The 25,848-nt window shown below is 51.0% G+C and overlaps 1 protein-coding gene across 3 annotated transcripts in view; it reads left to right on the plus strand.

Moving 5' to 3' along the window:
* Positions 1-76: 76 nt before the first annotated feature.
* SAMD4A (sterile alpha motif domain containing 4A) overlaps positions 77-25,848 on the plus strand; it is a 109,472-nt gene continuing 83,700 nt past the window's right edge. For all 3 annotated transcript variants that reach the window (XM_055798017.1, XM_055798024.1, XM_055798022.1), the window contains exons 1-2: positions 77-167; positions 855-1,520. In XM_055798017.1, the coding sequence (XP_055653992.1) occupies positions 1,325-1,520 (196 nt within the window). In that variant the 5' untranslated portion in view covers positions 77-167; positions 855-1,324. The remainder of the gene's footprint in view (positions 168-854; positions 1,521-25,848) is intronic.

Here is a 25,848-nt window from a genome sequence, read left to right on the forward strand (position 1 = left end):
CGGGGGCTCGGCGCGCCGCCCGGCTCAGTCTCGCGTCGCGGAGCCGCCGCCGCTCGCGCCCCGCGCCCCCCCTCCCCTTTTTCCCCCCCTCCCCTTTCCCCGCCATGGCACGGCCCCCCCCAGCGCCGCGCCGCCCCCCCCCGCTCCCCGGGGCCGGTATGAGTCAGGTGAGTGTTGTAGTGCGGAGGGGGGTAACTTTTTTCGGGGGGGTGGGCGGGGGTAACTCGCTTTCCGCCCCCCCCCCCCCCCCCCCCCTCGCTTTTAGCTGTGCTTTGCTGCAGTGGGGACACCCCCCGGGCGCTGGATGCGTTGGGGGGTTTCTTGTTCCCCCCCCCCAAACGTGGGTGCTGGATGCATGGGGAGGGGGGGTTTGGTTATCCCCCCCCCCGCGGCTCTGTGCATGGGGGGCTGCTTATCTCGGGGTGCTGGACGCATTGCGGGGGTTGCCCCCCCCCCCCCGGGGCTGCTGGATGTGCTGAGGGGGGCACCCCCTATGCCTGTGTGCCGTGGGGGGGGAGATCCCTCTCCCCCGGGTGCTGCCTGCATGCGGGGGGTGCTTATTCCCCCCTATACTGGGGCGCTGGGTGCATGGCGGGGGGTGCTTACTCCCCTCCCCCCCCCCGGGGCGTGCTGAGCGCGCTGAAAGGGGGTGGCTTCCCTCCCCCGTGCTGCTGGGTGCCCCCTGGGGGGGGTGCTCCCACCCCGCGCTGCCTGCAGCGGGAGGGGGTGCTTCCCCCCGGGCTGGGGGGCTGCCGGGGAGCCGCTCCTGCGAGGGGGAGGAAGGCAGCGGTGCCAAGGCCGAGGGCGAGCGTTCCTCCCCCTCCCCCCCCCTGACGCCCCCCTCTCTCTTCCAGGTGTGAGGCCCCGCCGGGAGGAGCGGCCCCGCCGGGAGGAGCAGCCCCGCGCCCACCCCCGCCCTGCCCGCCGCAGCCCCGCCGGGGCAGCCCTGACGCTGGGCTTTTCCTTCTCTTTATCTTTTTTTTTCAAGCTTTTTTTTTTTTTCAATTATTATTATTTTTGCCCCCCCCCCTTCCCCTTTTCCCTCCCTCCCGTGTCGCCGCCAGGGAATCCAGCACCGCACTGAAGCCAGAAGAGAGGGAGCAAAACCCAACCCAGGCCGAGAGCTGCGTCCGAAACAAAACCCACCCTTTTTATTGTAAAGGAGATTTTTTAATATTTTTTTTTCCCTCCTTAATTTTTTTTATTATTATTTTTGAATCCTGACCCGAAACGCCAGGGAGGAAGCAGAGTCAGGGCAGGGAGGTTTTCCCGGTTATTTATTTTCTCCCCCCGCAGAGGTGTCTCCTCCGGCCGCCAGCTCACCATGATGTTTCGAGACCAGGTCGGCGTGTTGGCCGGTTGGTTCAAGGGCTGGAACGAGTGCGAGCAGACTGTTGCGCTGCTCTCGCTGCTGAAACGCGTCAGCCGGACCCAAGCTCGCTTCCTCCAGCTCTGCCTGGAGCACTCCCTGGCAGACTGCACCGAGCTCCACATCCTCGAAGGGGAGGCCAACAACCCCGGTGAGTGTCATTTGCTGCAACCCTTCTGGAATGATGCTCTAATGCGGGCAACATTAAAAAAGATAACCAAAAAAACCAAACCAACAAAAATCTCCTCCCAAAAATCCCAAACCACCACCCAAGAAAAGAGGGAGATCGGGGGGCCAGGGCTCCCCAGCTTGATTGCATTAACAGCTTCTCTTCTGATGTTTTATTTTTTCAAACGGGAGATGGTTTATTTCAGTTCCATTTTTCACAGCAAACTACTCCAGTCCATGGAGCAGTGTAACTACAGTAGCATGAATGATTGGTGGGTTTTTTTTCCTTGTGTGTATTCCCCCCCCCCCGCCCCCCCCCTTCCATGCAGTTTCCTGTGAAATAAGTAAGTCAGGTCACGTAGAGTCTGGATTTTCTAGGCTTCTTTTGGACAACGTGGCTTGCTTTGCTTTCTGCAACATGCAGAAGCAGCCCTCCACTACCTTAGACGAACTGTTATTTTTCTAAAGGTCTGGGCAGCTGGGTTATCCTATTTTATTTATTTATTTATTTTAAAATGTGGCAATTCCTATTTCATCATTCAGATCCTGTTTGGACGCGTTTTTTTCCTGTGGCTCTGAATACCCCCTTGTGTTTCAGTGGAGCTCTAAGAAAATATGAGTAGACCGTTTTATGTTACTGAACGTACAGGATGCGTTACAGAAAATGTGCACGGCTACAAGAGTGATTTTTGCTTTTATTTATACACCATTACAAGTTGCTTAACTCCGCAGAAGTAAATGGAGCGAGAGCAGGGTGAAAACGGCACAGGCGACGTGCAGATTGTGCTCTGTGTTCGTGTATTTATTTATGGGTGTGTATGCATTTACAGACACCTCTGTTCCGAGGCGCGTGCGTGCGGATATACGCAGGCATGCAAGTCGCTTTAAGCAGAGTTTCTGAAAGACGGAGTGTGCATAGGGAAGGCAAAATTTGTCTTTAAGTTGCATGGCGCTGCTTCCCCAACCCCTCCAAAATACCCACCACCACCAAAAAAAACCCCGACACAACCCCCCCCCCCCCAACAAAACAATGCAACCCCCCCTGTTTGCAAAGCATCCCTTTTGTTTAAAATCCTTTGGGAGGGGGGTGTGTGTATGTGTGCTGGGAGCTCTTGCTTTTCGGGCTGTTTGTATCGAAGTGGTGTCGGGGAGCAGCCAGCTGCATTTTGGGATCGATGGAAACCTTGTGGGCTGGCGGCGGCCGGATCCCGAACAGAGCCCCCGGTGTTGACTGGGCGGGAGGAATGCAGGGTCCTTCTCCAGCTGTTCCTTATTAGAGCACCGAGCCGGCAGGATTTGGCAGCTGCCTGTGCTGCCATTTGATGACAAGGTCCAGCGCAGCGCCGTCTTCCACCGAGGACAGATACAAGTCCTTCTGCAGGAAACCGAGCCCGGGGCTGCTCCGGCGCAAAGGGATCAGGCTGGCTCTGGGGGAGCGGGGCTGGAATTGGCTGTTCCCTTATATAGCTCGCAGGAATGAGAGGGAGGAATGCTGCCGAGTGCGTCTGGGCGCAATACTGCTGCTTTTATAAACAGCTGACGGGCCGAGCCTCAGCCATTTGGGTGGGGAGGCCCCGGGGGGGGCAAGGAGGGAGCATGCTCCCTAAACTGGGCTGCTCGGCATAACCATGTAGCCTCCCACGCTGGCCTGAGCACAGGCTTGCCATGAGTCCTGCTGCAAGTCAGTGGAAGCAATGTATTTTTAATTTATTTTTTTTATCAGCATTGCAATTTTTCAGTCAGGTTGTGGGTTTGGCAGTAACAGGGTCCCCTAGGTCGGTTGGGTAATTGGAGGGGGGCGATTTACCTCCCGTCCACAGAAACGGTGGGTTACAAAGGAAAAACCAGGGTTTTGAAGTCTTCCGAGATAGTCACGTGTGGCTGCCTGTGTGGTGGCATCTGCTCGATGTAAGCCAGGGTCTAAACCAGGGGTTGGGTCCTGCCCATCTCTACTTGTGTGAGCAATCCCCGCCTGCCTCCCTAATCCCCCGACCTTGCTTGGCACAGGGATTTCTCCTCCGAGCAGAGCTTGGCATCCCACCTCCTGCCTGGCCCTTTCTGGGGAGCTGCCGGCGCTTTCCCTGATGGCTCTTCCAAAAATGAGCTGTTCCTCTAGGGCATTTGTAACTCCGATAGCAAAACCCAGATCTGCTGAGTCCCTCTTTCTCTCCGTATTGCTTTCCCATGGGATGTACGTAGCCATGCATCCTGCAGAGCAGGACACGTGCTTTTCCAAGCGTGATCCTGTTGTGGCAGAGGAAAGGGCAGCAGAAATTTGCAACCCAGAACTGTTAGGAAATAGCTTTTAGTCTCCAGTATTGTGTGGACTTCTTTATAAAACACCTGTATTTCTTAAATCGCTCTTGATCCATGCCAGTTTTGCAGTCTGGCATTTGTCACTTGCCTGGCAATGGAATTGCACCAGGTTCTTCTGGAAAGCAGCATCATCATCTAACCTTGTGTTACTCTTTACTGTTTGAATCCTGTTTATTTGCATAACTAATTGGGGCTCGATGCCCTCCTGGGCTGAGGGCTGGGCTGGCTCCTGGTGCTTTTTCCTGGTGGTTGCTGACTTGGAAATGGTGGTTCCCTGCTCAGAGGTGTCCCACCAGCATCCTTGCTGGTGTGGGGGATGTGGCGATGGTAGTGTGCAAGGGGCTGGGGGGGATGGGGTTGCACAACCTAAATGGGATCTGGGAGCTGACTGTGGGGTGGTCACCTCAATGAAGCACGGGTCAAGTCCTCTGGCTGGCAAGGGGTGTCACTGTGACTTAAGCAACGGTGGTCTGAATCCAACGCGCTTGTCTAACATGACAGAGCAAGTGTCAGAATTGACTTAAAAGGTGGCTCCTCGTGAGAGTGAGTTGGTTTGTACATGCGGGATGTGTTGCTTGCCCCAACCCTGTTGGGGAGGCGGGGAAACTTGAAGGTTACCCCTAGTTCGCAGCCCTTAGGAGGAGGTGGCAGCCCTGCTGTGTTCCGTGGTGGATAGGCACCACCCTTGGCAATACCATCACCAACAACCTGAGATCAGGAGGGAGGCTGGAGCGTGATTCCTCACCGGCTGGTACAGCTGGGCTTGTGAACTTTCAGGTGTGTGGACCAGGCATGGGGGAAAACTCCTCCCGGTAAAGGAGTCCAGGTTCGTTTCTTGCCTGCTGGACTCCAAATGAGAGGTTTGCTGTATGGCAGATGAAATGGGACGGCCTCAAGGAATTAAAATAACTCTTCCTAACTAGTTAATTGACATGGAGAAGCAAGTATATTTACTTTGAAGGAGTTACATCTTACCCTCAAATTTGGAAAAAAAGTATTTTTGACAATGACAGTCAAGCTCTCCTCATTGGGACTGCAAGCCCGTGTGGCTCTGCTGCGTACAGCCATGGATGACCCTCAGAAAGCCCTGAGGAGCCTCTGGTTTCTGTGGTTCTTTGGATGCCGGCTCCAGCATGGAGGGGTGGATATAACCACGTTGCCCACCTCAGATGAGAGACATCTTGCAGAAAGCTACGCCGGTGTCTCTGAGCATGCCGGAGATGTGATGACTACATGTGGTGCGGTGGCTGCGAGGCCACCTGCAATCTGTTGTGCATTTAAAGGTACTGCTTGACTGTAAAGGTAACATAGAAGTGAGAAGCAAACACAGAAGGAAATCTATATGATTCTTTATTAGGTGAACTGTACAGCTTGTGGTTATCCTACGTGGTGGCTGTGAGTAGCCTCCTGGAGCTTTAATGGTTTAACTGGTGAAGAATGTGGGTTGCTGCTAACTTCAGTTTGAATGCGAATAGCTTGATCTGCCATGTGTGGAGAAGAATATAGAAACCATATTATCAGTGCACAGAAATAGAAGTTTCAGGTATTATATAGCACTATTTAAAGGCCTGCTATAACTTCCTTCCTTCCTTCCAGCCTGGCCTTGCCGGGCGGCTTCGGTCCCAGCTGCCTGGAGCCATCAGGACGTGGCAACCTCCTCCGAGCCACTGGTAAAGGTCAGGCAGGAGTGTGGTGTGGGAGCGGGACCTGTGCTGCTCCTGTGCCCACCAGCTGGGACCAAGACACCAAGGGATGCTGAGTATGGCTGTTCCATGGGGTACGGACCTGATGAGAAGGTGGGGGGCTGCTGTACACGCAAAACGTGGTCTCGTAGGCTTTTGGTATTTGAGTGCAGGATGTGTTTCTGCTCTCACCTGCTCAGGCATCCCCCCTCTGATGGCCAGGGGTACGAATGTGGTTTTTTTCAGATCCCATCTGAAATAAAAGGGAGCATCCCATCCCATCAGCCCTGGCTTCAGAGCTGCCGTGGCTTCCTTGCTCCTGGGGTCACTGCTGGTCAAAAGAGATGCCCAAACGATCCTGTGGATCCTCCAGGCATCCAGACTCCCATCTGTGCTGATGGCAGCAGGGTGACAGCTTTCAGCTCTTGGTCTTGAAGGACCACAAGTTTTCTTTGCCCTGTGCAAAGGACATTAACTACTTCATGTGTTAAGGTAGAAATCTGTATTTCATTTCAGCAAGCTTTATCTCAAGTGCCCCAATGAAGGCATCAAAATGACCTAGGTCTCTTGTCCTGGGAAGGACTGGTTAGAGGAAGAGACAAGGGTTACAGGGTGTGATAATGTCTTTAATTAGACCAAGTGATGCAGCTGGAAAAAATGGCCAAACATGAAGGTGTACCAGCTCAAAGGAGGACTTGTGTAATTGAGTTTGGGTTTTTTTTTTCCCTTCCCCAACTGTACCAGCTGGTCTATTAAAAGGTATTACATGTCTCTGCAGACCTCGCCTCTTGCACCCTTAGGTTGTAGTGGCTCCAGCACAACGGCTGCTGCTGCCACCCTGACCACAGACAGTCTCCCAGCTTATCAGAAAGCTGCTACCCCTCCGCTGTGCAAATTTTGCAGTTTGCCCCCAGTGATGGAAAATCATCCCAGTGCCCGGTTTGAACATGGTTGCTGTGTTGGGGTTTTTTTTTAAATTATATTTCTTGGCTTACTGTTGCATTGCAATGCTGAGCTCTAGTTTAAGCGCCCTTGGGCTGTGTGAGAGCATCACTGGGCTCTCCCATGGTGGGGACCAGAGAGACCAAGCAGGCATCAAGGGAGGAGGGTGGGGTGAGGAGCTGAGCCCCATGCTGAGTGGGAGCGATAGGGAGTTCTAAGCACAACACTGCATGTTGGCATGGTGTGGTCCCTCCACATGCTTGTCCCTGCCTGGAGAGGAATGTGAGCAGCCTGATCGTTCTGCTCATTAAAAATCATGAGCAGGGACTCATTTAATGGAGAGATCTGCTGAGCTGTTGAACACTGGCTTCTTTTAACCTGCATGCTGTTGCTTGAGCTGTTGCCATGCATCTTGCCCAGGTTTTCTTTGCAAACTTGAGGGCTAAAAGTTCTCTCTTCTGGGTTTTTTTTGAGAATAGCAAAGAGAGGGTTATAGAGGTACAAGCAATGTTAGCCACAGGCTTTGAGCAAGGCTACACACCCAGCATTCTCTTGCAATTCAAGGATATTTTTATTTTTAACGACACTTTTCAGAGTAGCTGTAGGAAGCACCGCAGGCCAGCCTTTGGCTCGTGCCAGCCCTGGCTGGGGGCAGGTCTGTGGCACGGCGTGAAGAAGGCTCCTCTTCACTCTCCTCCTCGCCTGGTTGCTGGGACCTAGGGGAGACGCCTCTGGGCTTGTGCTTAACTCTTCTATATTTTCTGCTGTTTGCTTAAAAACTCCTTCCCCCATGGTTCCTGGCACATGTCTCTTGCAGTCGGAGAGGTGGGGAGCGGCTCCTGGTGGCTTGCTTCCCAAAGCGCTGGCAGTACGAATGGTGAGGTCTCCCTGTGTGGGACAGAGCTAACGAGGGCTGGGTCATTGGGGTGCCGGGTGTGTCTCTACCCATGTGGCCCAGCTTGCTGGGGGAAACTTTTTTTTGGTAGCAATCCTTTAAACGGAAGGGAGAGAGGAAGAAGTTAACCTTATGAGAACAGCGTGGTTTGCTGCCTAGAGCATCGCATGGTGCAAGCAGGTCTGCCCGCTGGTGGTCTGCTTTCTCCCAAAGAGGCTTTTCCATACCTTGCAGCGGTCTGGTATGACCATTTTGTCATGTAATGCATGTCTCGGCAAGGGGCCTGATGTCAGGATTAATTTCCCCACTGACTGCAGTTAGGAAAAATCCCACTGTTGAAATGCATCTAAAGGATGCAGAGAAGCATTTCATGCATCGTCACAGACCTGAGCTGGAGTTCTCAGCCTGGGCCAGCTGCTTGTCTCTTGGTTTCTATCCAAGTGCTACCCTTCTGTGCGCATTATCCCATGTCTGTGCTTGGAAAAGTAGTCAAGGTGAAGTTGTGCCCTGCAGCAGTGGGTGCAGGGAGGCTGGATGTGAAGGGGAGGGATGTGCGGGGCATTGCCAGCAGCATGTGGCAGTCTTCAACCCATCAAGATACAGATTGCTGGAGGGAGGTCAAGGATTGCTTCAGATCAGGAGCTGAATAAGAACCAACTGTAGAGCCATCAATTAAAATAATCTAGTTTGCGAATACACTTATCTTCAAATGAGATTACATGGATGAATGGGGAAAACGCTCTGCTCGTAGCCTGGGATGCTGCTGGTGGATGATCGTCTGTGCACTGACGTCCGTCGGCATGCCAGACCAAAGCTCCATGCCTGTCTCACCGGTTATATTTTACACATTTGCATTTGGTCCACTTGCTTTTAAGATGGTTGATGCTCTGGTCAGCCAAAAGTTTCCTGCAAAGTTTCCCTGAGGCAGTTGGTGAATATTTCTCTGGATCATGGTGCAAATTCCCATCTTGCTGCAATTTTTCAAGCTTTGGCCTTTCTTTTTCTCATCTTCCACAAAAAAACACCATTATTCAGTTTGTGGCCAATACAAGCACTTTTTTACCAAGCTGGGAGTTACGTTTGCAATCAGCGTAACCGAAATAGTAATTAGTGTGAACACTTGCTTTATTTTAAGATGCATTCGTCAGTGCTTTAGCTCTTCAGCTTCATGCTTGTGTCTAATGTTACCGCAGATAACTGTTTGGAGAAAGGGCACCCCTTGTGCTACCGCTGCATCCAAAGCCCAGGGCTCAGAGCCTGCAGCTCCACAGGGTTGGATTCATCAGAGGGCAGAGAAGCTGGTGTCCCGTGGCAGCTGCTGGGCTCTGGTTTGGGGTTCCCACCTGATTGCTCCAGTCTTCTCCCTGCTTTTTGCATGGTGCCGAGTGACCACAGGAGCCCGTGGCAAAGCACAAGTCATTGTGGTCAAAACCCTTTCTGTCTGCAGAATCCTGGGAGCGGGGCTTGGCTCCGAGGGCTGGAGCTGGGACAAGCCCTTATGTGACTCGTGTGTGTGTGCGTGTATACCTCTGAGTGTGCACATCCCCTTCGTGTACTCTTATTTTCACTGAATAAACAAGTCTGTTACTTTTTTTTTTTAATTAACTCTTGGTTACGTAAGGGCTGCGAAGGGATCTAAAGGAGGCTGCAGGCCCTGATGCAGGGGTGCACGGGCTTGCATGCTCACCCTTTTTCTCTTAAAACCCCTGATGTGTTTATCCTTGCAGCACTCTGGTGCTCAGGAGACCCAGAGGTTTGCAGAGGTAAAGTTTGAGCCTGAGTTTGGCAGTGGCAAACAGCAGAGCCGATGGCTTTCCATCTTGGCCCCAGTAATTATGAATAGAGTGGAGGCTGGAGCAAGCAGATCCCTTCCCGACTTTCTGCCTGCGCATCGCTTCCTCTTCCGCAGCAGATGCGTGGAGTGGAGGGGCAGGATCTCATCAAAACAAGGTTGGGAGTATTTCTCTGTTGGAAAATGTGATGCTGGCTTTTCTTTGGTAGGGGTTTTATGGGCAGAGGGAGTCATGTTTCTGGTACGGTGTGGGGGAGCTGCGAGCTGGGTTTCCCTTCCCCAAGCAGAGGGCCTGGGATGGTGGCACACAGGGTGTGATGGCTGTGCGGTTCCGCCTGCTGGGTTTCAGGGCACTGAGCAGAAACCGAGCCTGGCTGGGGTGGGGAGACCAGCTCCGGAGGCAGAAACTTGGTTTGCTTTGTACCTGGGAGGAGTTAGCCATGTGAGGCAGGTGCATGGGCTTCTACTAGTCTTTCCATGCAGGAGGCAAACACATCTAAGGCAAGAGGAGATACAAGCAAAGGATTTATCAGTGCAGGTTCACCTGTCCGATGCTTGGTTCACAGCTTGTAGTTTTATTTGCGTATTTGCATGTGGTGACTGCGTGGTATGGTAGTATCAAAGGCTTGCGTGAAGGTGTCTGAGTTACAGTGTGTTTTTTCTGGTCAGGCTCTGTGCTTGCAGGGCTGTGCTGGTGTGCGGTACAGCACCTTGACTAAGGCTTCCCCGGCTTGGGGCATCTGCCTGGCGTAGGTGAAGCTCTGTTCGCTGATGAAGCCTGTAGACTCTGGTCTCAGTTAAGACTGGGCTGATAACCATATATTTTGCTGCTCTTCATTCTGGTCGCTGCTCTTTGCAGACTTTGCAGGGCATTTGCAGTGCTTGAGCTATAGCACAGAATCTTTCTTACAGCATACAAAAATAACCCACGGGGCAGAAGAATACTTTCTCCTGTGTTTGAACAAACTCCTGGCCGTTGTGTATTGCAAGCGTGGGACTTTGCCTTACGGACGATACAGGTGGATGGTGCCCATGGCTCTGGTACACCAAGGGCTGAGCCGGCTTCTGCTGCAATCCCTGCAAGCCTTCTCTGGTATTTGCAGGAGCTGGATGTGGCCCAGCACATTGGGCCGTGCCTGCAGATGTTGTTTTACTTGAAGTAATATTATTACTGCGAGTGTCACCTGCAGGGTTCAGCAGCTTTGCTCCGCTCTTTGCTCTTGAGTGAGGCAGCCTTGGAGTGGAAGCATAGGGCACTTCAAAAAAGCTTCTCTTCTGTTACTGATCCTCACAAGTAATTAGTTCCAGATTTCTCTTTTTCTTTTTTTTTTTTTTTTTTGATAAAACTTATTTCAGACAAACCTGCCTTTTAAGCGGTTATTTCTCCTGCTCCTTGCCGGTATTGTTGCCTAGTGGGGTATGGGTGTGTGTCGTGCTTGGAGTTTTAATTGTTACAAGGAGAAACTGAGTGGGTGGATAAAACAGGGTTTGGCCAGGTTTATCTCAAAATGTTTTAAAACTCACTTTCCATGCTGCTGCTCTTCTCCCCCCCCCCCCCCCCCCCCCCTTGTTTTCTGTGTTTTCAAAGAAAAACCCCTAAACATCACAGATCAGTTCTTCTTGTCCTTGGGTTTTTCCTCTGACCCCTTCTCTCTGTCCCCTGTCTGCAATGGGAAGTGAAAAAGGCGGAAAATCGGGAGAGAAATGTGGAGGAAGAAACCCACAACTTCTGTTGTGGAGAAACTTGGCTGAGCTGACGTTTGCAAGTAGAACATAGTGTTTCTGCAGCAGCTGTGGTCTACGTTCATGCATTTCCCTGGTTTTCATTTTTTTCCTGTTGGGATATTCCCCTTGTTTCTCATGCAGCAAACATCGATGCGATATTTCTACCTTTTTTTTTGTCTGTTTCCCAGTGTGCTTAAATTGCCCATGGGATCAGCTTGGTTCTGGGTATGGGGGTTTTATATTTTAAAATCTTAGTTCCGAAGAAGTAGATCATTAAAGAAAAACAAAACAAAACAAAAAAACCCAAAATGCAAAGTCCCCAGGCTGTTTCCCACCAGATAATGTGAACCTAGATGAAATGTTGAGTTATAACTACCTGAGTGACCTTTTCAGATAAGAATTGTTATTGACTGGTGGTATTATGTTAAACTGATAAGAATTCATTTTAAAAGAGGACAGGAAAAAAAGAAAAACCCAACAAACCCTTCAGTAACCATAACAACTTACTCGGCGACATGCGCAGCTTCTTCCCAATGCTGGTGCTGGGGTCTCAAGGGGGGCAGCACCATGGGGATGCCATCCAGCCCTGCGGGGGGGACCTGGGAAAAGCTCCGGAGCTTCAAGTTTTTGCTGCAGGGGATGCCCGAGGTCACTTGCCTGTTGCTGTCAGCCCCTGAATTTTCATCATCTGTAGGGGATTTTAGCCAGAGAGTTGTGCTGGGGCTCAGTCTTGTGTTGGTGAGTCTGGTGCTGTGGTTTGGATGGGTGGGAGGGATGGGTGCAAGGGGGAGAAGGTGCTGGGAGCAGGGAGGATGCTTTCGGAAGTCAAAGGAGGATGCTTTTGGTGGTCCATGCTTAAGAAATGAGGGACTGGGCAAGGAGAGCACTCTGTTACCCTTACTGTGCTGACAGACCCATCAGGACTGGGTCCCATCTCTGCGCCCCAGCAGAGGTGCAAGCTTCTGGTTTGGGTTATTATAATGGAGTTGGGAGGCTGGTGTGAACACAGACATACTTAAAGCCTTCCTTTGCCCAGCCGAGCCCTGCTTGGTATGTTTGCACATGCTGCTCCTGGGGATTCTGTCAATTTAAAGCAGAATTCACGCTTTTGCCATGGACTTGGTCACCTCCTGTTATCAGGGGTTGCCACTGAGATTATTAGAGCTAAAGAAAACTGACTGTGAGCAATTGATTTTTCTTGCCACTTTCTTCCTTCCCCATCCCTTTGCACTCACGTTGCTTGCGTGTCGCGGGTTCCCACGTTTCATGGAAAGCGTGTGTCTGCACTCACGTCTCGTGGGCAGGGGTGAGCCAAGAGGTGGGCAAGCGAGAAGCAGCAGCTTGGAATCTAAAAGCAAAGGGGATAGGCCTGATAAAACAAAAAAACCCCAACTCTAAATGTCTTAGAATTACATCTGGGGAAAAAAAAAAAAATATCCATTTGAATACATACCAGAAAAGGCAAAGGTGTGCAACTCGGTGTGTCTGTGCAGGAAATCAATTACTTAAACCTGCTCGGTTAAAAGAGTCATTGCATCAGCATGAATTCTTTTAACGATAGCTCTTAGCGCTGTGTAAAGGTGTCTTCTCGGACTGCACTCGCTAACCTTTAATCACATTATTCTGAAGCAGTCAGTTGGATGCTGAATGCTTTTTGTAGCCGATGTCAAATCTCGGTCAGCCGGAGAGCCTTTATAAATAAAGGTGTCTGCTTGTATTCAGGCATACGTGGATAATAGCTGCTGTAATTCAGCTGTCCGGCTCGGCTCCCCAGCTTTTATAAATGACTGATCAGAGATTCCACTGAGAATGAGTATTAAAAGGGATGGAGCTGCCAGAAGTGGTCTCTGTACTGATAAGTATAGCGTGTCCCTGTCCCCGGGACAGGTGGCTGGCGTTGCCCTCTTTGCACTGATGTCCCGGGTTTGTATCTCACGCAAAGCAAATGTTGCATTAATAAAACTTCTGTGTTGAGGTTAGATTGCAGGGTTGTGCATTATGTTTTTGCGAGCTGCACTGGAATCTTTCAGTTTGTCATTTCCCACACCCACACCCCCCCCCCCTTTTTTTTTTTATGGGAGCGGGTAAACACTCTGAGATCTCTCTGGACAAGCCACAGCAGCTGGAGGATACTGGTTTCTCTATGGAGTGGAGGAATTTCATCAGAGGAGCTATTGTTCAACTGTGTTCTCAGCATTTTGGCAACTGTTCTTTAGATTAACCCTACAGAAAGGGGAGGGTGCTCTTTGCCGGGTCTGAAATAATTGCAAAAATGTCGGCAGATGCTTTTGCATTGTTAGAAGTTGATACTGCTTGGTAGTGGGGAAGCATCGTGTGGGATTAAGGAACGAAGAAGCCCAAGTTCTTTAAATCCCTCCTAAAGCCAAACTGGATATTAGCATTCATGTTCAGTTTTCTGTTTTTAAAATAGAAATAGTTTGTGTTTTCTTCCCCTACCCTGAGGAGTGGATGCTCTCGGTGTGTCATACCCGGGGGTCCTGCTGCAGAGGGGCCCGGAGCCCGGCTGATGCTGCAGCCCAGCCCCAGTGAGGCCTTGGGCTTGCCCTGGCATCCCCCAGACCCTGGAGATCTGGCTCTGTGCTGGTGTAACGCCCCTGATTTTGGCAGATCCGCTGCCACTGTGGATTCGATGATGCTGTTTGGGCATCTCTGAAATCAACCTTTTGCTTGGCACCCTTCTCCCTGGATGTGCAACCGGCTTGTGGGGAGCATCGCCTGTCCCCTTGCGGCTGGTGGCCTGGATCGCATGGCTCTGTCCCTGTCCCAGGCCACTTCTGTACCCTCCCTCAGAGGGAGGATGCCAAGAGCCACCGCAGAGCGTGTTTCTTGCTGTGGAGGCTGCTCTGTGGGGCCGCTCAGGCTGTTGCTCCCTGCCCGGGGGCTGTGGCGGGTGGCAGCTGGCACGCCAGCCCATGTCCCTTGGGAACTGGTACCAAACGCTCAGTTGCTGGGTCATCTGTTTTCCTGGGCTCTGTTGGGTTTGTGTGGCAAGGTTTTGGTAGCAGGGGGCTACAGGGGTGGCTTCTGTGAGCAGCTGCCAGAAGCTTCCCTTGTGCCTTACAGAGCCTGTGCCAGTGGCTCCTGGCCAGACCTGTTGTGCTGGTGGCAGCGGCTCTGGGGTGTTATAGAGGGGGGAATGCTGCTGCACAGCGGCAGTCGCAGCAGGCGAGAGGAGCGAGAATGGCCCTGCAGATACTCAGGTTGGTGGGGAAGGTGCTCCTGGTGCTGCAGCAGAGATTCCCCAGCAGCCTGTGGTGAAGGCCATGGTGAAGGCAGGCTGTGCCCTCAGCCCAGGGAGGTCCATGGGGGAGCAGACCCCCACCTGCAGCCCGGGGAGGTCCATGGGGGAGCAGACCCCCACCTGCAGCCTGGGGAGGTCCATGGGGGAGCAAACCCCCACCTGCAGCCCGGGGAGGTCCATGGGGGAGCAGATTCCCCCCTGAAGCCTGTGGGAAGGGCTCCCGTGGAAGAAGCTCGTGGAGGCCTGTCTCCTGTGGGGGGAGGGTGCCAGGCTGGAGCAGGGCAGGGTGCGAGGGGGAAGGAGCAGAGCGACAGCGACAGCATGAGAGACAGACCCCGGGCGTGGGGCTGAGCCCGGGAAGCTTGGAGAGGCAGGGGGAAGGTGTCTTAAGGTTTAGCTTATTTCTCATTGTCCTACTCTGGTTTGGTAGTAAATCAAACTGGTTTCCCCAAGTGGCGTCTGTTTTGCCTGTGACTGTGATTGTTGCGTGATCTCTCCTTGCTCTTATCTCAACCCACCAGCCCCTCATTGTGTTGTCTCTCTGCTGCCAAGCTGAGGGGAGCGATGGAGCGGCTGGGGCGGGCACCCAGCACCCAGCCGGGATCATCCCACCATGCAGGCACAGGCTGTTGTCCTTGAAAAAGAGGATTCAGTACAGGAGCAAGCATCCCACCTATGGCTTGGATACGGCAGGTGGGGAAGGAAGCCCTCCTCTAGCTCCAGAATGCTTGTGCCTGGGTGACCTGTGTGCTGGGACCTTTTAATATCTATTTCTAATTGTGTGTGTTTATTCCTATCCTACAGCTTGAGTCTTGGCAGAGATGTTTATATTGCTGTATATCCTCTTGTGGTGTACCCCAGCCCTTTCACCATCTGCATCCCCTGCAGAAAACATCTCAGCAGAACGTGCCTGCTCTGGGGTGACTTTTGCTTATTTTTTTCAATTAAAAAAAAAAAGCTGTTAAAGCTCTTCCCCAGGAGACAGTCAGCACTTCTGGGTGACTTCTTGCATTCCTGGGCTCTTGTCCCTGTCCTGCATGGGAAAGCAAGGCTGTCCCTGTGCACAGCCAGTGCTCACACGCTGGTTCTTTTACGGTCTCCCTCAGCACCAGCCAGGCTTGGACCCCTATGCCAAATTGCAGTGTGAGTCCCACCTCGAGGATGGGAGCAAAGAGGGATGTAGTCTGCTCGGTGAACCACCCTGCTGTGAAGTCAGTGATGTTTTTAGTTGGGTTTAATTCCAGTGGGCGAGTCCTGCTCACCAGTGAAACATAAAAGAATAACTTTTGGGGGGGTTGGATGTAAATATTGTGAATTTATCCTGCTGAATTTGGGCCCCTGGCTGTGGTGGAAAATGGGAACAACCTCCCGAATCCTGGCAGGGCCACCGAGTCTGGCAGCGATCTCCTTGACCTGGAGAAAACACGTTGTGATACGGAATCTCTTTTTCTGTAAAGGCAAATCAAGATCTTCTTGAGTTAACAAATAGATGCCGCTGGCAAAAGCTGTTGCAGGGTGAGAGGCTCCGGAGAGGCAGAGCTTCTCGCTGCAAACCCGCCAGGCTGCAGAAGCTTGGCATGTGCAGCTTCCCTCCCCGGCACACTGCTCTTGGGGGGTCCGGGCTTGGCAGGAATGGGGATGATGTGCAGATACGGAGCCCTGGACGCAGAGCTGCAGCCCTTGGTGCTGCGGTCCCACCGTCTGGAGCTGTGCGCTCGGGCTGTGCTTCCCGTGCTGCCTTTGCTGCTGGTGAAAGCCCAGGGTTGTGGCTCTGAGAATGTGCTGACAGCGGTGCTAAGAAGGTGCCCACCTTACCTGGGGGCTTTCTTGAGGCAGTCAGTGGTTTGTGATTAATTTTACTTTTTGGGTTAGTGGGTAGGGACGCTTGATGATGAATCTCACGCTTCAGCTTGTGGTGTGAGGGTGGCAGCATCCGATTTACCAGGGCAATAAAATCTGCTGATGGAGGACAGCAAAGCACCCATGTAATGGGTTAAGAGGTGGCTTGAGATAGCCAGACTGGTGTAAATCTGGAGGGGTAAGTAGTTCCCAGGTGCCAAGCGACAACATGAACTTGCTGGGGACCAGCAGTTGATGGTAGCCTGGGCTCTTACCTGTTGACACCCTGCCATGACTGCAAGGACACGTTGCCCATCTGTGACCTGGCATGGTCCCTCTCAGGGGACCAGAGAAACGGGAGCCCCTGAGCTGTGGCCAAGGGGTGATGAAGCTCCTTGCTCACCATGCAGCAGCTTCTTCCTCTGCCAGTGCCTGCAGAGCCAAATTCAGCCCCCAGCTCCGTCAGTTGCCAGCTCTGCAAAACATAACCGAGGTGGTGGGGTTTTTTTAAATCTGATGCACATATTTTGGTTCAGTTTACCCATACAATTACACTAATTTGCTTTATTATACGCAAAGAGATTAAGAATGCATCTGGCAGAGAGGATTAAAAACTAGTAATCTGGCGCTGAAAGAAGCACACAATGCTTTAGGATTTCCTTTCTAGGTGTGTGGAGCTCTGCAACATAAGCAAATGTGATCCTCTGTAGTTGCCGTCTTCGTAGGGAGAGCTCATTAGATCTAGTAGGATTGTTCAAGTAAACGAGAAATGAACGAGTTTAAAATATAAGACTAAATCCTACCACATTAAAGAAGTAGCCAAGATTTAAGAGCTTGATTTTGGTTTCGTGTTTTGTTTGTTTTGTTTTGGTTGGGGTTTTTTTGGTGTACGTGAACCTGGAGCAATAGGGTTGCTTTACCTTTTAAAGGATTTAACAAGTCCTTCTAATTTTCTTGTAATGTTGTAGTGCTTCAAAATAATGCAAGGTCAGACTGAGTGTAACTAATTCCAGTTTGAAAGCAGAGGGTAGCCTGCTTCTCAATAGCCTTAGAATTACTGCAACAGTACTCCTGTCTTCAGGAAGGATGTGGCAGGAAATGAGACTGCTGGATTCTTGGTAAATAAAAATATGTGCCTGGAGATTTTTTTTCCTTTTTTTGTGCCAGGAGAAGGGGGAACCCCATACAAGCCAAGGTTTAATTTATTTTTGCTGCTTTCACATGTGCTTCTGACCCGAGAGGACTTGTGGCAGGTGGTCAAGACATGGTGAAGGTGTCCTTGCATACTTCAGAGTGCTGCTGTCTCTTGGGTCCTCATCACTTGCTTTGGCCAGGTTTACCCATGGCAGGGTCCCAAGGGTGCCAAGAGCTTTTGTTCTGGGGTCTGAGTTGGTCTGGTGCTCCTGTGTGAGCCCTGCTGCTCCGTGGCAGCCGGGTGCTGGGCTTTCAGGGGTGATTGTCCTGCTGCTATTTTGCAAAATCTTTTTGTTGCACCATTAAGACTTGTTGTGACTATTAGCTTAGTCATCTTGATGTGAAAAAAACAAACAAACAAAATCTGGCTATTTTCACATAGCTCTTGGCGTGCTACCTGTTCTGGCCTTCAGAGTAACAGGGAGCCCAAAGCATCATCCTGCTTTTTTCTGCAGTAAGTCCCACAGCTTGAACGTGGCCAAAGCGTATCTTGCTTTAGTCAGGTCATATCTGGGGATCTTGCAGCCTATCCTGGCTGCAGTGCTGCCCTGATGGATGGTGTTAATAGCACATGACTGTCACCCTGTCACCTCAGCGTTCCAGCTGATGCCCAAGGTCCTCCACTGCCATCATTAAAGAACCGTTTCACAACTTGTCGCTTACTGCGTGGGTTAATTTTGCTTTCAAAGTCTGGACTGCTGCCACAACCTTCGTGTGGGGTTTCTTCTGTACATCATGGTCTCCTGCTGCTGGAGGTGGCTGGGAGCCTGGTGACACTGTGAGCACGAGTGGGGAAGGGCAGCTTCTGTGCCCTCGCTCTGATTCACCTTCCCTTTCCTTGTCTGGAGAGATGATTTTCATGGTGTAGAGATTGCGGGTGATCACGAGTGTTTGCTGCCGTGTGCCCAAGGGGAGGCGGTGAGGACGTGTTCTATTTCCCACCAGCCTTGGCTGCTGGGGAGCCCCAGGGCTGCCCCGTCACCACCGGGATGCAGGTGCTGGTCCCTGGGCTGCTCCAACTCTTCCCTGCGTGGGATGCAGCTGGAAACCTCCGGTCCCCTCGCTGCCAGCTGGAGCCCTGCCAGCAGCACCAGACCTCCCTGGGCATCACCTGCCTGCTGGCAGAGCCACGGCAGAAGAAAAAAGCATTTTCCTTTCTCAGTTTCCTACCTGCCACCCAACTGCCCGGCCTCGGGGAAGGAGATGGGGCTGTGGGCATCTGCAGTCTGCTTTTATCTCCCTTAAAATGTCTGTGCACCCTTGTCTGCAAATACAGTCATCTCTGTCTTGCTCTTTTGAGGTGTTCTTTCTTTTTTTATATGCCCCTGACTGACAGAATGTGGCCTGTTGTGGTAGAAATCCCAGTGTATGAGTGTGTGCTTGCTCCATGCTTGTGCTTGCCTTTTTTTTTTTTTTTCCTTCCCTTCCCCTCCCCCAGCAAAGATTGTATGTTGCAGCTCCTGGGAGAGAGTCAAGCAGCATTAACTTTTCATCTCTGTCGTTGCTAATTTAAGGGGTGAGAAAGCAGCCTGGGTCTGTTTTTTAGGAACTGGGCATATACTGATAGTACTAGTGTTGGTACTGAATAACTCAATAAGCTGAAGAATGTGGCAATATCTAAAATTAAATCTGTTCATAATTGCTGGGTTATAAACGGCAGCATTTTCTCCAAATGGAATTAATTTATTATTTTTCAATTGCTGACGCAAGACTCAGTAGCACAAACCTCACAGTTTGCATTAATACAGTAATAAGGCACTTCCAAAAGGTGCTTTTGGCATTTGTAATACACAATACAATCTAACGAACCATAAACTATGTCAAAATACTGTTAAGGTGATAATTAAAACTTTAAAAAAACCCAAAAAACTAGAATAGATGAGTACATTCCAAATTGTGACTTTTCAATGAAGCTCTTTCATAAAAAACATTGTTTCTTGCCAAAACAAATTCAAAGGCATTTTTGTAATTTCTGCTGGGGAAAGGAGGAGTGTTTATCCAGCCTTTCATGTTGGCTGGGCTTTTTGACTTTTATTTAAAAAAAGAAAAAAAAGGGCAGTATAAAAAGAGGTATTTTTGTCTAAATGTGCATTAAAAAGTCTTGCTCCAGAGTGATGCCCGATGCCCAAAGAGGGGTGCAGGCTGGGGAGGGATGCACCTTGGGGGTGCAAGGCGCTCTTTAGCATCGTTGCTGAAACCCAGCAACAATGGAATCGGTCCCCTTGCATGTTGCGTTAGGGACAGGCGTGGGGCCCAGGGCGGCTTCTAACGGCATGAGGACGCCAGGCGTCCTGAAGCCCCCTCGCCTTTGTTGGCTCCTGCTTGTGGAGAAGGGACACACCCCCCCTACCCTCTCCCCCCCCCCCCCCCCGCCCCCATGGGCTCTTGGGCTGGGGACGGGGTTTCCCTGCTCACTTCATGTCTTCTGCAGCAATAGGCATCCAACCAGTGCACAAAGCAAGACTGCTTGAGATATTTATAGTTTTTCCTTTGATTTTTTTTATCCTTCCAATTTTGGACACGTTTTTGACAGCTTTTACCTGCTGAGTCACCATTCATCCTCTTGCACGGGAGCTACTCCTGCCATACCAATTCCCTGAGCCGGCTTGAGCAACCATCATTTAAAAATAAACCCTGTCAAGGGAGTGTGTGTATGTGTCCATCTGTCCGTCCCCCCCCCTTTTTTTCCCTCATGTCACCAACTACTTTTCCTGCTGTGTGTTTGCTTTCTTACACAAGATGGCTATTTTATAGATGCATTACCTTCACATTGCTAAGGTTAGCTTTATGATTTATCACGTCCCACCACAGCCGACTGTCTGGAGGAACTGTGTGTTGAAACCAGATAATGGTGCAACTTTTGAAGGTAACTATATCTGATTCTGCAACAAGCACTCTGGTTTTCCTAAGATGGATTTTTTTCAGTGGTGAACCACAACTTGAGCACAAACTGTTTGATTCTTGTAGCTCTGCTTAATAAGTAACTAGCCCAACCGCAGCAGGTAGCTGTGGCTGGTACTTCTGATGGATGGGAAGGGAGGGTTGGGCTTTCCAAGGGGTAACCCCGATATTCAGGTCGATTTTCTTTCCCGCTTACCATGTTCAGATGGCAGGAGTGTTTACAGCTGTTTTTGCAGTGTTGCTTAGTACTTAATCTGCAACACATGCTTGCAGACCGCCTGTTGGTGGCCAGGCTGTGACGGCCACCTCTCTAGAAACCACTTGGAAAGACTTTGGATACGTGCAGCGTTGCTCATTTAGGGTATTGAAGCACCTGCCTTCCTGTCGCTTCAGGTGGTTTCTGCCCAAAAAATGCACCTTGGATTTATTCGCTTTAGCTTTTTTAGCTGTAGTTTTGTGCGTTGGATGGTAAATATCAGGAATGTTGTTGGCTCCTTCCTATTCCTGTATTCCCACCGATCGGAGCTGGCATGATGCTGCAGGCAAAGGGGCAGTGCTTTAGGATGTGCACAGCTGTTCTGCCTGGGTGGTGTATTCCTTATTTTGTGGGTGCTCCCACCTTCCTCCTTTCCGGAGAGTACGCTGCAGAAATATTCAGTCTATTTATAAATTTTAGTCTATATATTAATCTGTCCATATATTAATCCTCCAGGTGGTTGCATTTCGCGGTAATACAGCTGCTAGTGGGTTGTTAATCTTGGTGAAAGTCTGTTTTAGCTTTCTCCTGGTCGCACAGCCTGCTGTCATCCCGTGGGGCAAATCCTCCCCCAGGTAAGAGGAACGGAGACTAAGGAGGAGCAGTTCGGGAGGGAACAACTGCAGCTGAAACTGAAGCCAGGTTTGGGGGAAGGAGCTGTGTCAGGGGACGGCTTGCCTGGCTGTGTTGGCTTGGGGCACAGAGGTGTCCGTCCGCTGCCTCTGTGTCTGATGAGCAGCACTAGTTTTGGCACGAACGGTTCAATATGCAGCTATTCCTTGACACGCTTGCGTGGGGAGGCACAGAAATGCCACGTGCCACTGGTGGTGTAGGTGCCTTGCTCAGATCCGTGGCGTGGGGTGTCTGGTGGGTTTTGTGGCATCCTTTGGGGTTCTGCTTGTGTGCAGGTACATCTCGCGTGCCCCGCAGGTGTTAGACATTGCATGTTTTGTGTGGTGTGCCTGCCTTTTCCTGAAGGGTTTTTATATTTCCTCCTGTCTTCCGAGAGAGTCAGATCACAAGCAGCCTCGTAGCCAGACCAGAGTCTCCTCCTGTTTGCAAACACACACCTTGGTTCCTTTCCTCTAGTTTCTTTTAATTGAGTGGTCCATCTTTTCCGTAACTAAACTCCTAACACCCTGGGGATATGCTGTATTGATGGGCCGGTAAATCTTTGACCTCAAACTCTCAGCAGGACAGCTCGGTCCCCGTGGGAGTGGGCTTTAAGCATGAAACCCGCAGGATGTGTTTGCAATCCTGGATGCAGTGCTCTAGCCCTTGCCCCTGTGGTTTACCTTGACGACACAGAAGACGAAAAGCTTTGTACTTCTGCTGCTTTTAAATCTGAATGAGTAATTCAGTAACTAATAGCAATCAGTTCATTGCTTTCAAGTTAAGTAGAAATCCTGTTCTTTTAAAGCCTTTATGTAAGAATTGGTTAGTAAGCTAATTTCTAATCTTGCATGACTAACCAGTACTTGAACATAAGGCTTCCCTTTATCATCCTAGTCTCTTTTGTTATAGCAATCTTCAGCATATGTTTTTTGGAGAATTTAACATCTAGCTTAGCCACACGGTGACATGCTCTTAGTCCTCTTTGTGCATGTAGGTCTAAAAATGGCCTTTTTTTTTTTTTTTTTTTTTTTAAGTTTCCAGGATGCTTGTGAGTATGTAGTGCTAGAAAGGCAAACAAAAGGCCCACCAACACCAACAGTTTTTGCAAAAGGTTTCTAAAAATGCATCTCCTTTCAGTGAGGGGAGCACGTGTGCCTGAGCTGTAACACAAAAATTGTTGATATGTTTTGCTGAATTTGCGAAGGCTTTTTCAGTGCTGCGAATTTGCGTTTTTTTAACAGTTGGAAAGAGCTTGTGAAACTGGGGAATGTATGCAGTGGTTTTCCCTCCTTCCTTATCCCTCCTGCTTCTTACCAGGCTCTCCTGAGGCCGGCCGGCTCATCGGTGCCGCCACTGCAGGGGTCCTCAGTCACCTCCTTGGCATCTGCCGTGGTCCTCATGCACCAAGCCTGGGCACAAGCTTTCTTCTGTCCTACAGCTTGCTACTTGTTTAAGGTGGAGATTTCGTAAATACAGGTTTTCCTTCCCTCCCTGTCAGCCCAGGTGGGGACTCGAGGGCAAGTGGTCCATCATTTCCTGCATCCCTGGGAGAGCCCGTGGGTGCTGGGGAGGGAGCAGGGGTGCTTCTGCCCCTCTCCTCTCTGGCATTAGGTGCTTTCAGCAGGGTCAAAACACTAAAATTACGGTAGGGCTGGGTTTAGGGGAAAGGGGGCTGTGATGACACAGGCTGTGCATCCCTGCTCCGGAGCAAAAAAGGTTTGTGATTGCAGGAAAAAGTCCTTCAGGGTTGTGGGATGGGAGCGGCTGGGTGGGTGTGGGGCTGCCATGGTACTGCTCCCTCCATCCTGATTCAACTGTGTTTGAAGAACCGGCTTTTTTACAGTTACTGTTAACCCTTCCTCTCAGATGTTCCTTTGGCTGGTGATGTGTGGTAGAGAGGAGAAGAAAGAAGGGGAAATCCTACTTAGGGATAAAGAGAAGTGTTTTGTCCCTAATGCTGGAGCCGGCAGCGAAGCATGAGAAGGGCTCACGTGGGATTCACTGCAGCCGCATGCTTCTGAGCTGCGTCTGCTTTCCCAGCAAAGCAGAATTCACACAAATAGCTCAGTTTTTATTATTATTACGAAAGAAGAAGCATTTTCTGTGTGAAATAATAGCTGTAGGGGATTTCTTGGGTAGTTTAGAGGGATAGCGGGCCTTTTGACCCAAGCAGAAGCTGTGCGGGCTCTCGCAAGTCACTGAGGATGATGATGGCATGCTGTGGTGTATCTGAACCTTGCTCAAAATGTGCCAGCTTTGCTCGGTTTTCTGTTTTTTCCAGGGGGTTTACGTGCACCACTCGTTTTGTACACTTCTTTCTTCTAGCACACGGTCCATGCACAAGTGGGGAGCGGGTTCCCAGGAAAGGCTCCCGGTCAGCGGCCTGGGAGGAGCAGGATGAAGGCATGCCAAGGCAGCAAGGGTGCAGAGGGGGTGCACAGCACCCTGAGTTGAGGGATTCCTGTACGAGCCCCCCTCCTCCCTCCTCTTGCTCAGCAGTGGGTCCCCTCTGGCTCTGCCCTGGTCTCCTTTGGAGAGCCTCCAGGAGAGCATCAGCTGGGGGGACCCCATGCAGCTGGTGGATGGTTGGATTCCAGCTTCCATCCCTGGAGGTGTTTAAAATCCACGTAGATGTGGTGCTTGAGGCCATGGTTTAGTGGTGAGCTTGGCAGTGCTGGGTTAACAGTTGCACTTGATGATAAAGGGCTTTTCCAACCTGAACGATTCTGTGACTCCACTCTGGGAGGGGGAGGATGGGAATTCAGTGTGTGTTAGGATGAGGGAGTGCCTGCCACCTCGACTTGGGAGCAAAGGGATCCTTTGGCTCCAGGGAGGATCCATCCTTGCATCCCATGCGCCGAGGATGGCTGTGAGAGCGATGCCCCTAATCCAGACCTCTCACAGTTGTGGCATTGGCTTTGGTGGGCAGATGGGAAGTGTTTGGATGACAGCACTGTCCGCGAGGTGCCCGGGGCTGCTCCCCCTGGTCCAAGACTGTGAGATAAGCCGAAGAAATTCCGGGGATGTGTTCCCTCCCTCCCCTGGCACGCTGCGGCCCTGAGGCTTGGCTGTTGTTTCAAAGCTGCTCGCTGGCTGTTTCAGATTTAGGAGCCGGCTCACGCAGGCCAGGCTGCGAGCGGCTGTGCCCGGGGCAGGAGCGGGACTGGGCATCTGCTGTGACGGGGGCTGCTTCTCCTGATCCTCCTCCTCCTGCTGGATCCACTGTCCTGCCCGAATCGGTATTTCCACCCCACCTGTGACACCCCTGTTCCTGATTCCAAGTCACTGGGAATTAGGGATCTGGGGGGGGGGGGGGGGGGGGGGGGCAGGGAACACACGACTTTTTGATGCTGAGAGCAGCTCTGACGGGGCCTTGAGCTCTGCGTACCCACATCCCTGCATCCCCCCATGTATGACCTTGTTCTGTGACTGCATTTGGGCTATAAAACACGCTTTTTGGCTTGAAAAGTCACATTGGCGTGGACTTGCGGAGCACACAGGCACACAGCTCTGCCTCTGCAGGCATGGGTTGAAGTCAGAGTATCAGCATCAGTCTTGATGCTTGACCTTTTGTGTGCTCTCTTTTGTGTTGCAAATGCACTTTTTTGCTTTTTTGCTTTTTTTTAGGGGTGGGGAGAAATTAAACCTACAAAAAGATCTGTGCTAAAAGGCAGTCCCAGTGCGATGGCTTCACCTTTAGCCCCTGCTTGTTTCTTGGTCCTCTCCTCTCTCAGTAAAAGGAAGATAATCTACCTGGCAAGGGTACTGAGAAGCTAAATGAATTCACGCTGAGGTTTTCAGACAGAAAACGCTGCAGTAAGCACAAAGTGTGGGTGTAGGCACAGTGCTGTATAGCACTCGGATGGCGCCTGTTAACGTACACATAGAAATGTGCTGATATCTTTCAGCATGGCTTTCAAAACCACCTGCCCCGTTGAAAGTGTAAATATAGGAAGAATAATCAGCCCAGCGGTGCTCTCTGTGACCTCCAGCTTCCGAAGCAAAGCCTCATCTTTCCCTTCTTTCTGTACCCGCGTCCTCATCTTGCAGTACAGGTCCCTGCTCAGGATGTGCCCTTGCAAGACACTGTTTTTCCCTATCTGACGGTCACAGAGGATTGCAGCTCTTTGTCAGGAGGCCTGACTCCCCTCCTGTCATCGGGCAGTGAGGTTTATATAAAAGGGAAGTTTCTCAGGGTAGAAAAAATAAATAAGGCTCCACCTGAACTTCCTGAGTTGGTGGGGTTTTTTGGTCAAGAATAGCCTGGAATGCTCCTCACTAGAAACAAGAGCTGAGGTGTCTGAGCTGAGTATAATTTATTTGAACTGAGTATAGTAATTTATTTGGAGCACACTGTGGAAGCAGGAGGCTGCAATAGCTTTGCAATCCTTCACGCAGGTGAAGGGGGGAGAGATGAGGATGTAGATTTCTGCTTTGGGGTGGGCCTGGGCATGGCCATGCACGTCTTGGACAAAACCCATGAGACCCCTCGATTCATCCGGCATGCAAGAAGCATTTCTGTGCCTCTTCACCCTGCAGCTGGTGGGTGAAGGGGAAATTGCTCCGCAGACCCCTCTGCTACCCTTGCACTGAGGTTTCCTTGCTTAAGGCATGGTGCAGTTTCTCGGCAGAGATGGGAGCTTACCCCTGTACGAACAGGGCTTTCCTTAACAGAAGGTCTTTGAAAATGAGTAAGTATGTTTTTCGTCTGGAAAATACTTGCAGGCCTTTAGATCCTCCAGCCAGAAGTGAGCATGCTGGTCGTCCGGTCTGGCCAGGCAATTGCACTCCGTCATTCCTGTAGCCGAGCTCCTGGTTTTTGGGTGAGCTGGATTTTATTTCAGCATTTTCCATCAACTCCATGAAACGGTCGGCTCTTGCCTGCCGCTCTC

This window comes from Falco peregrinus, chromosome 1, assembly GCF_023634155.1.
Source record: "Falco peregrinus isolate bFalPer1 chromosome 1, bFalPer1.pri, whole genome shotgun sequence".
Taxonomy (NCBI): Eukaryota; Metazoa; Chordata; class Aves; order Falconiformes; family Falconidae; genus Falco; species Falco peregrinus.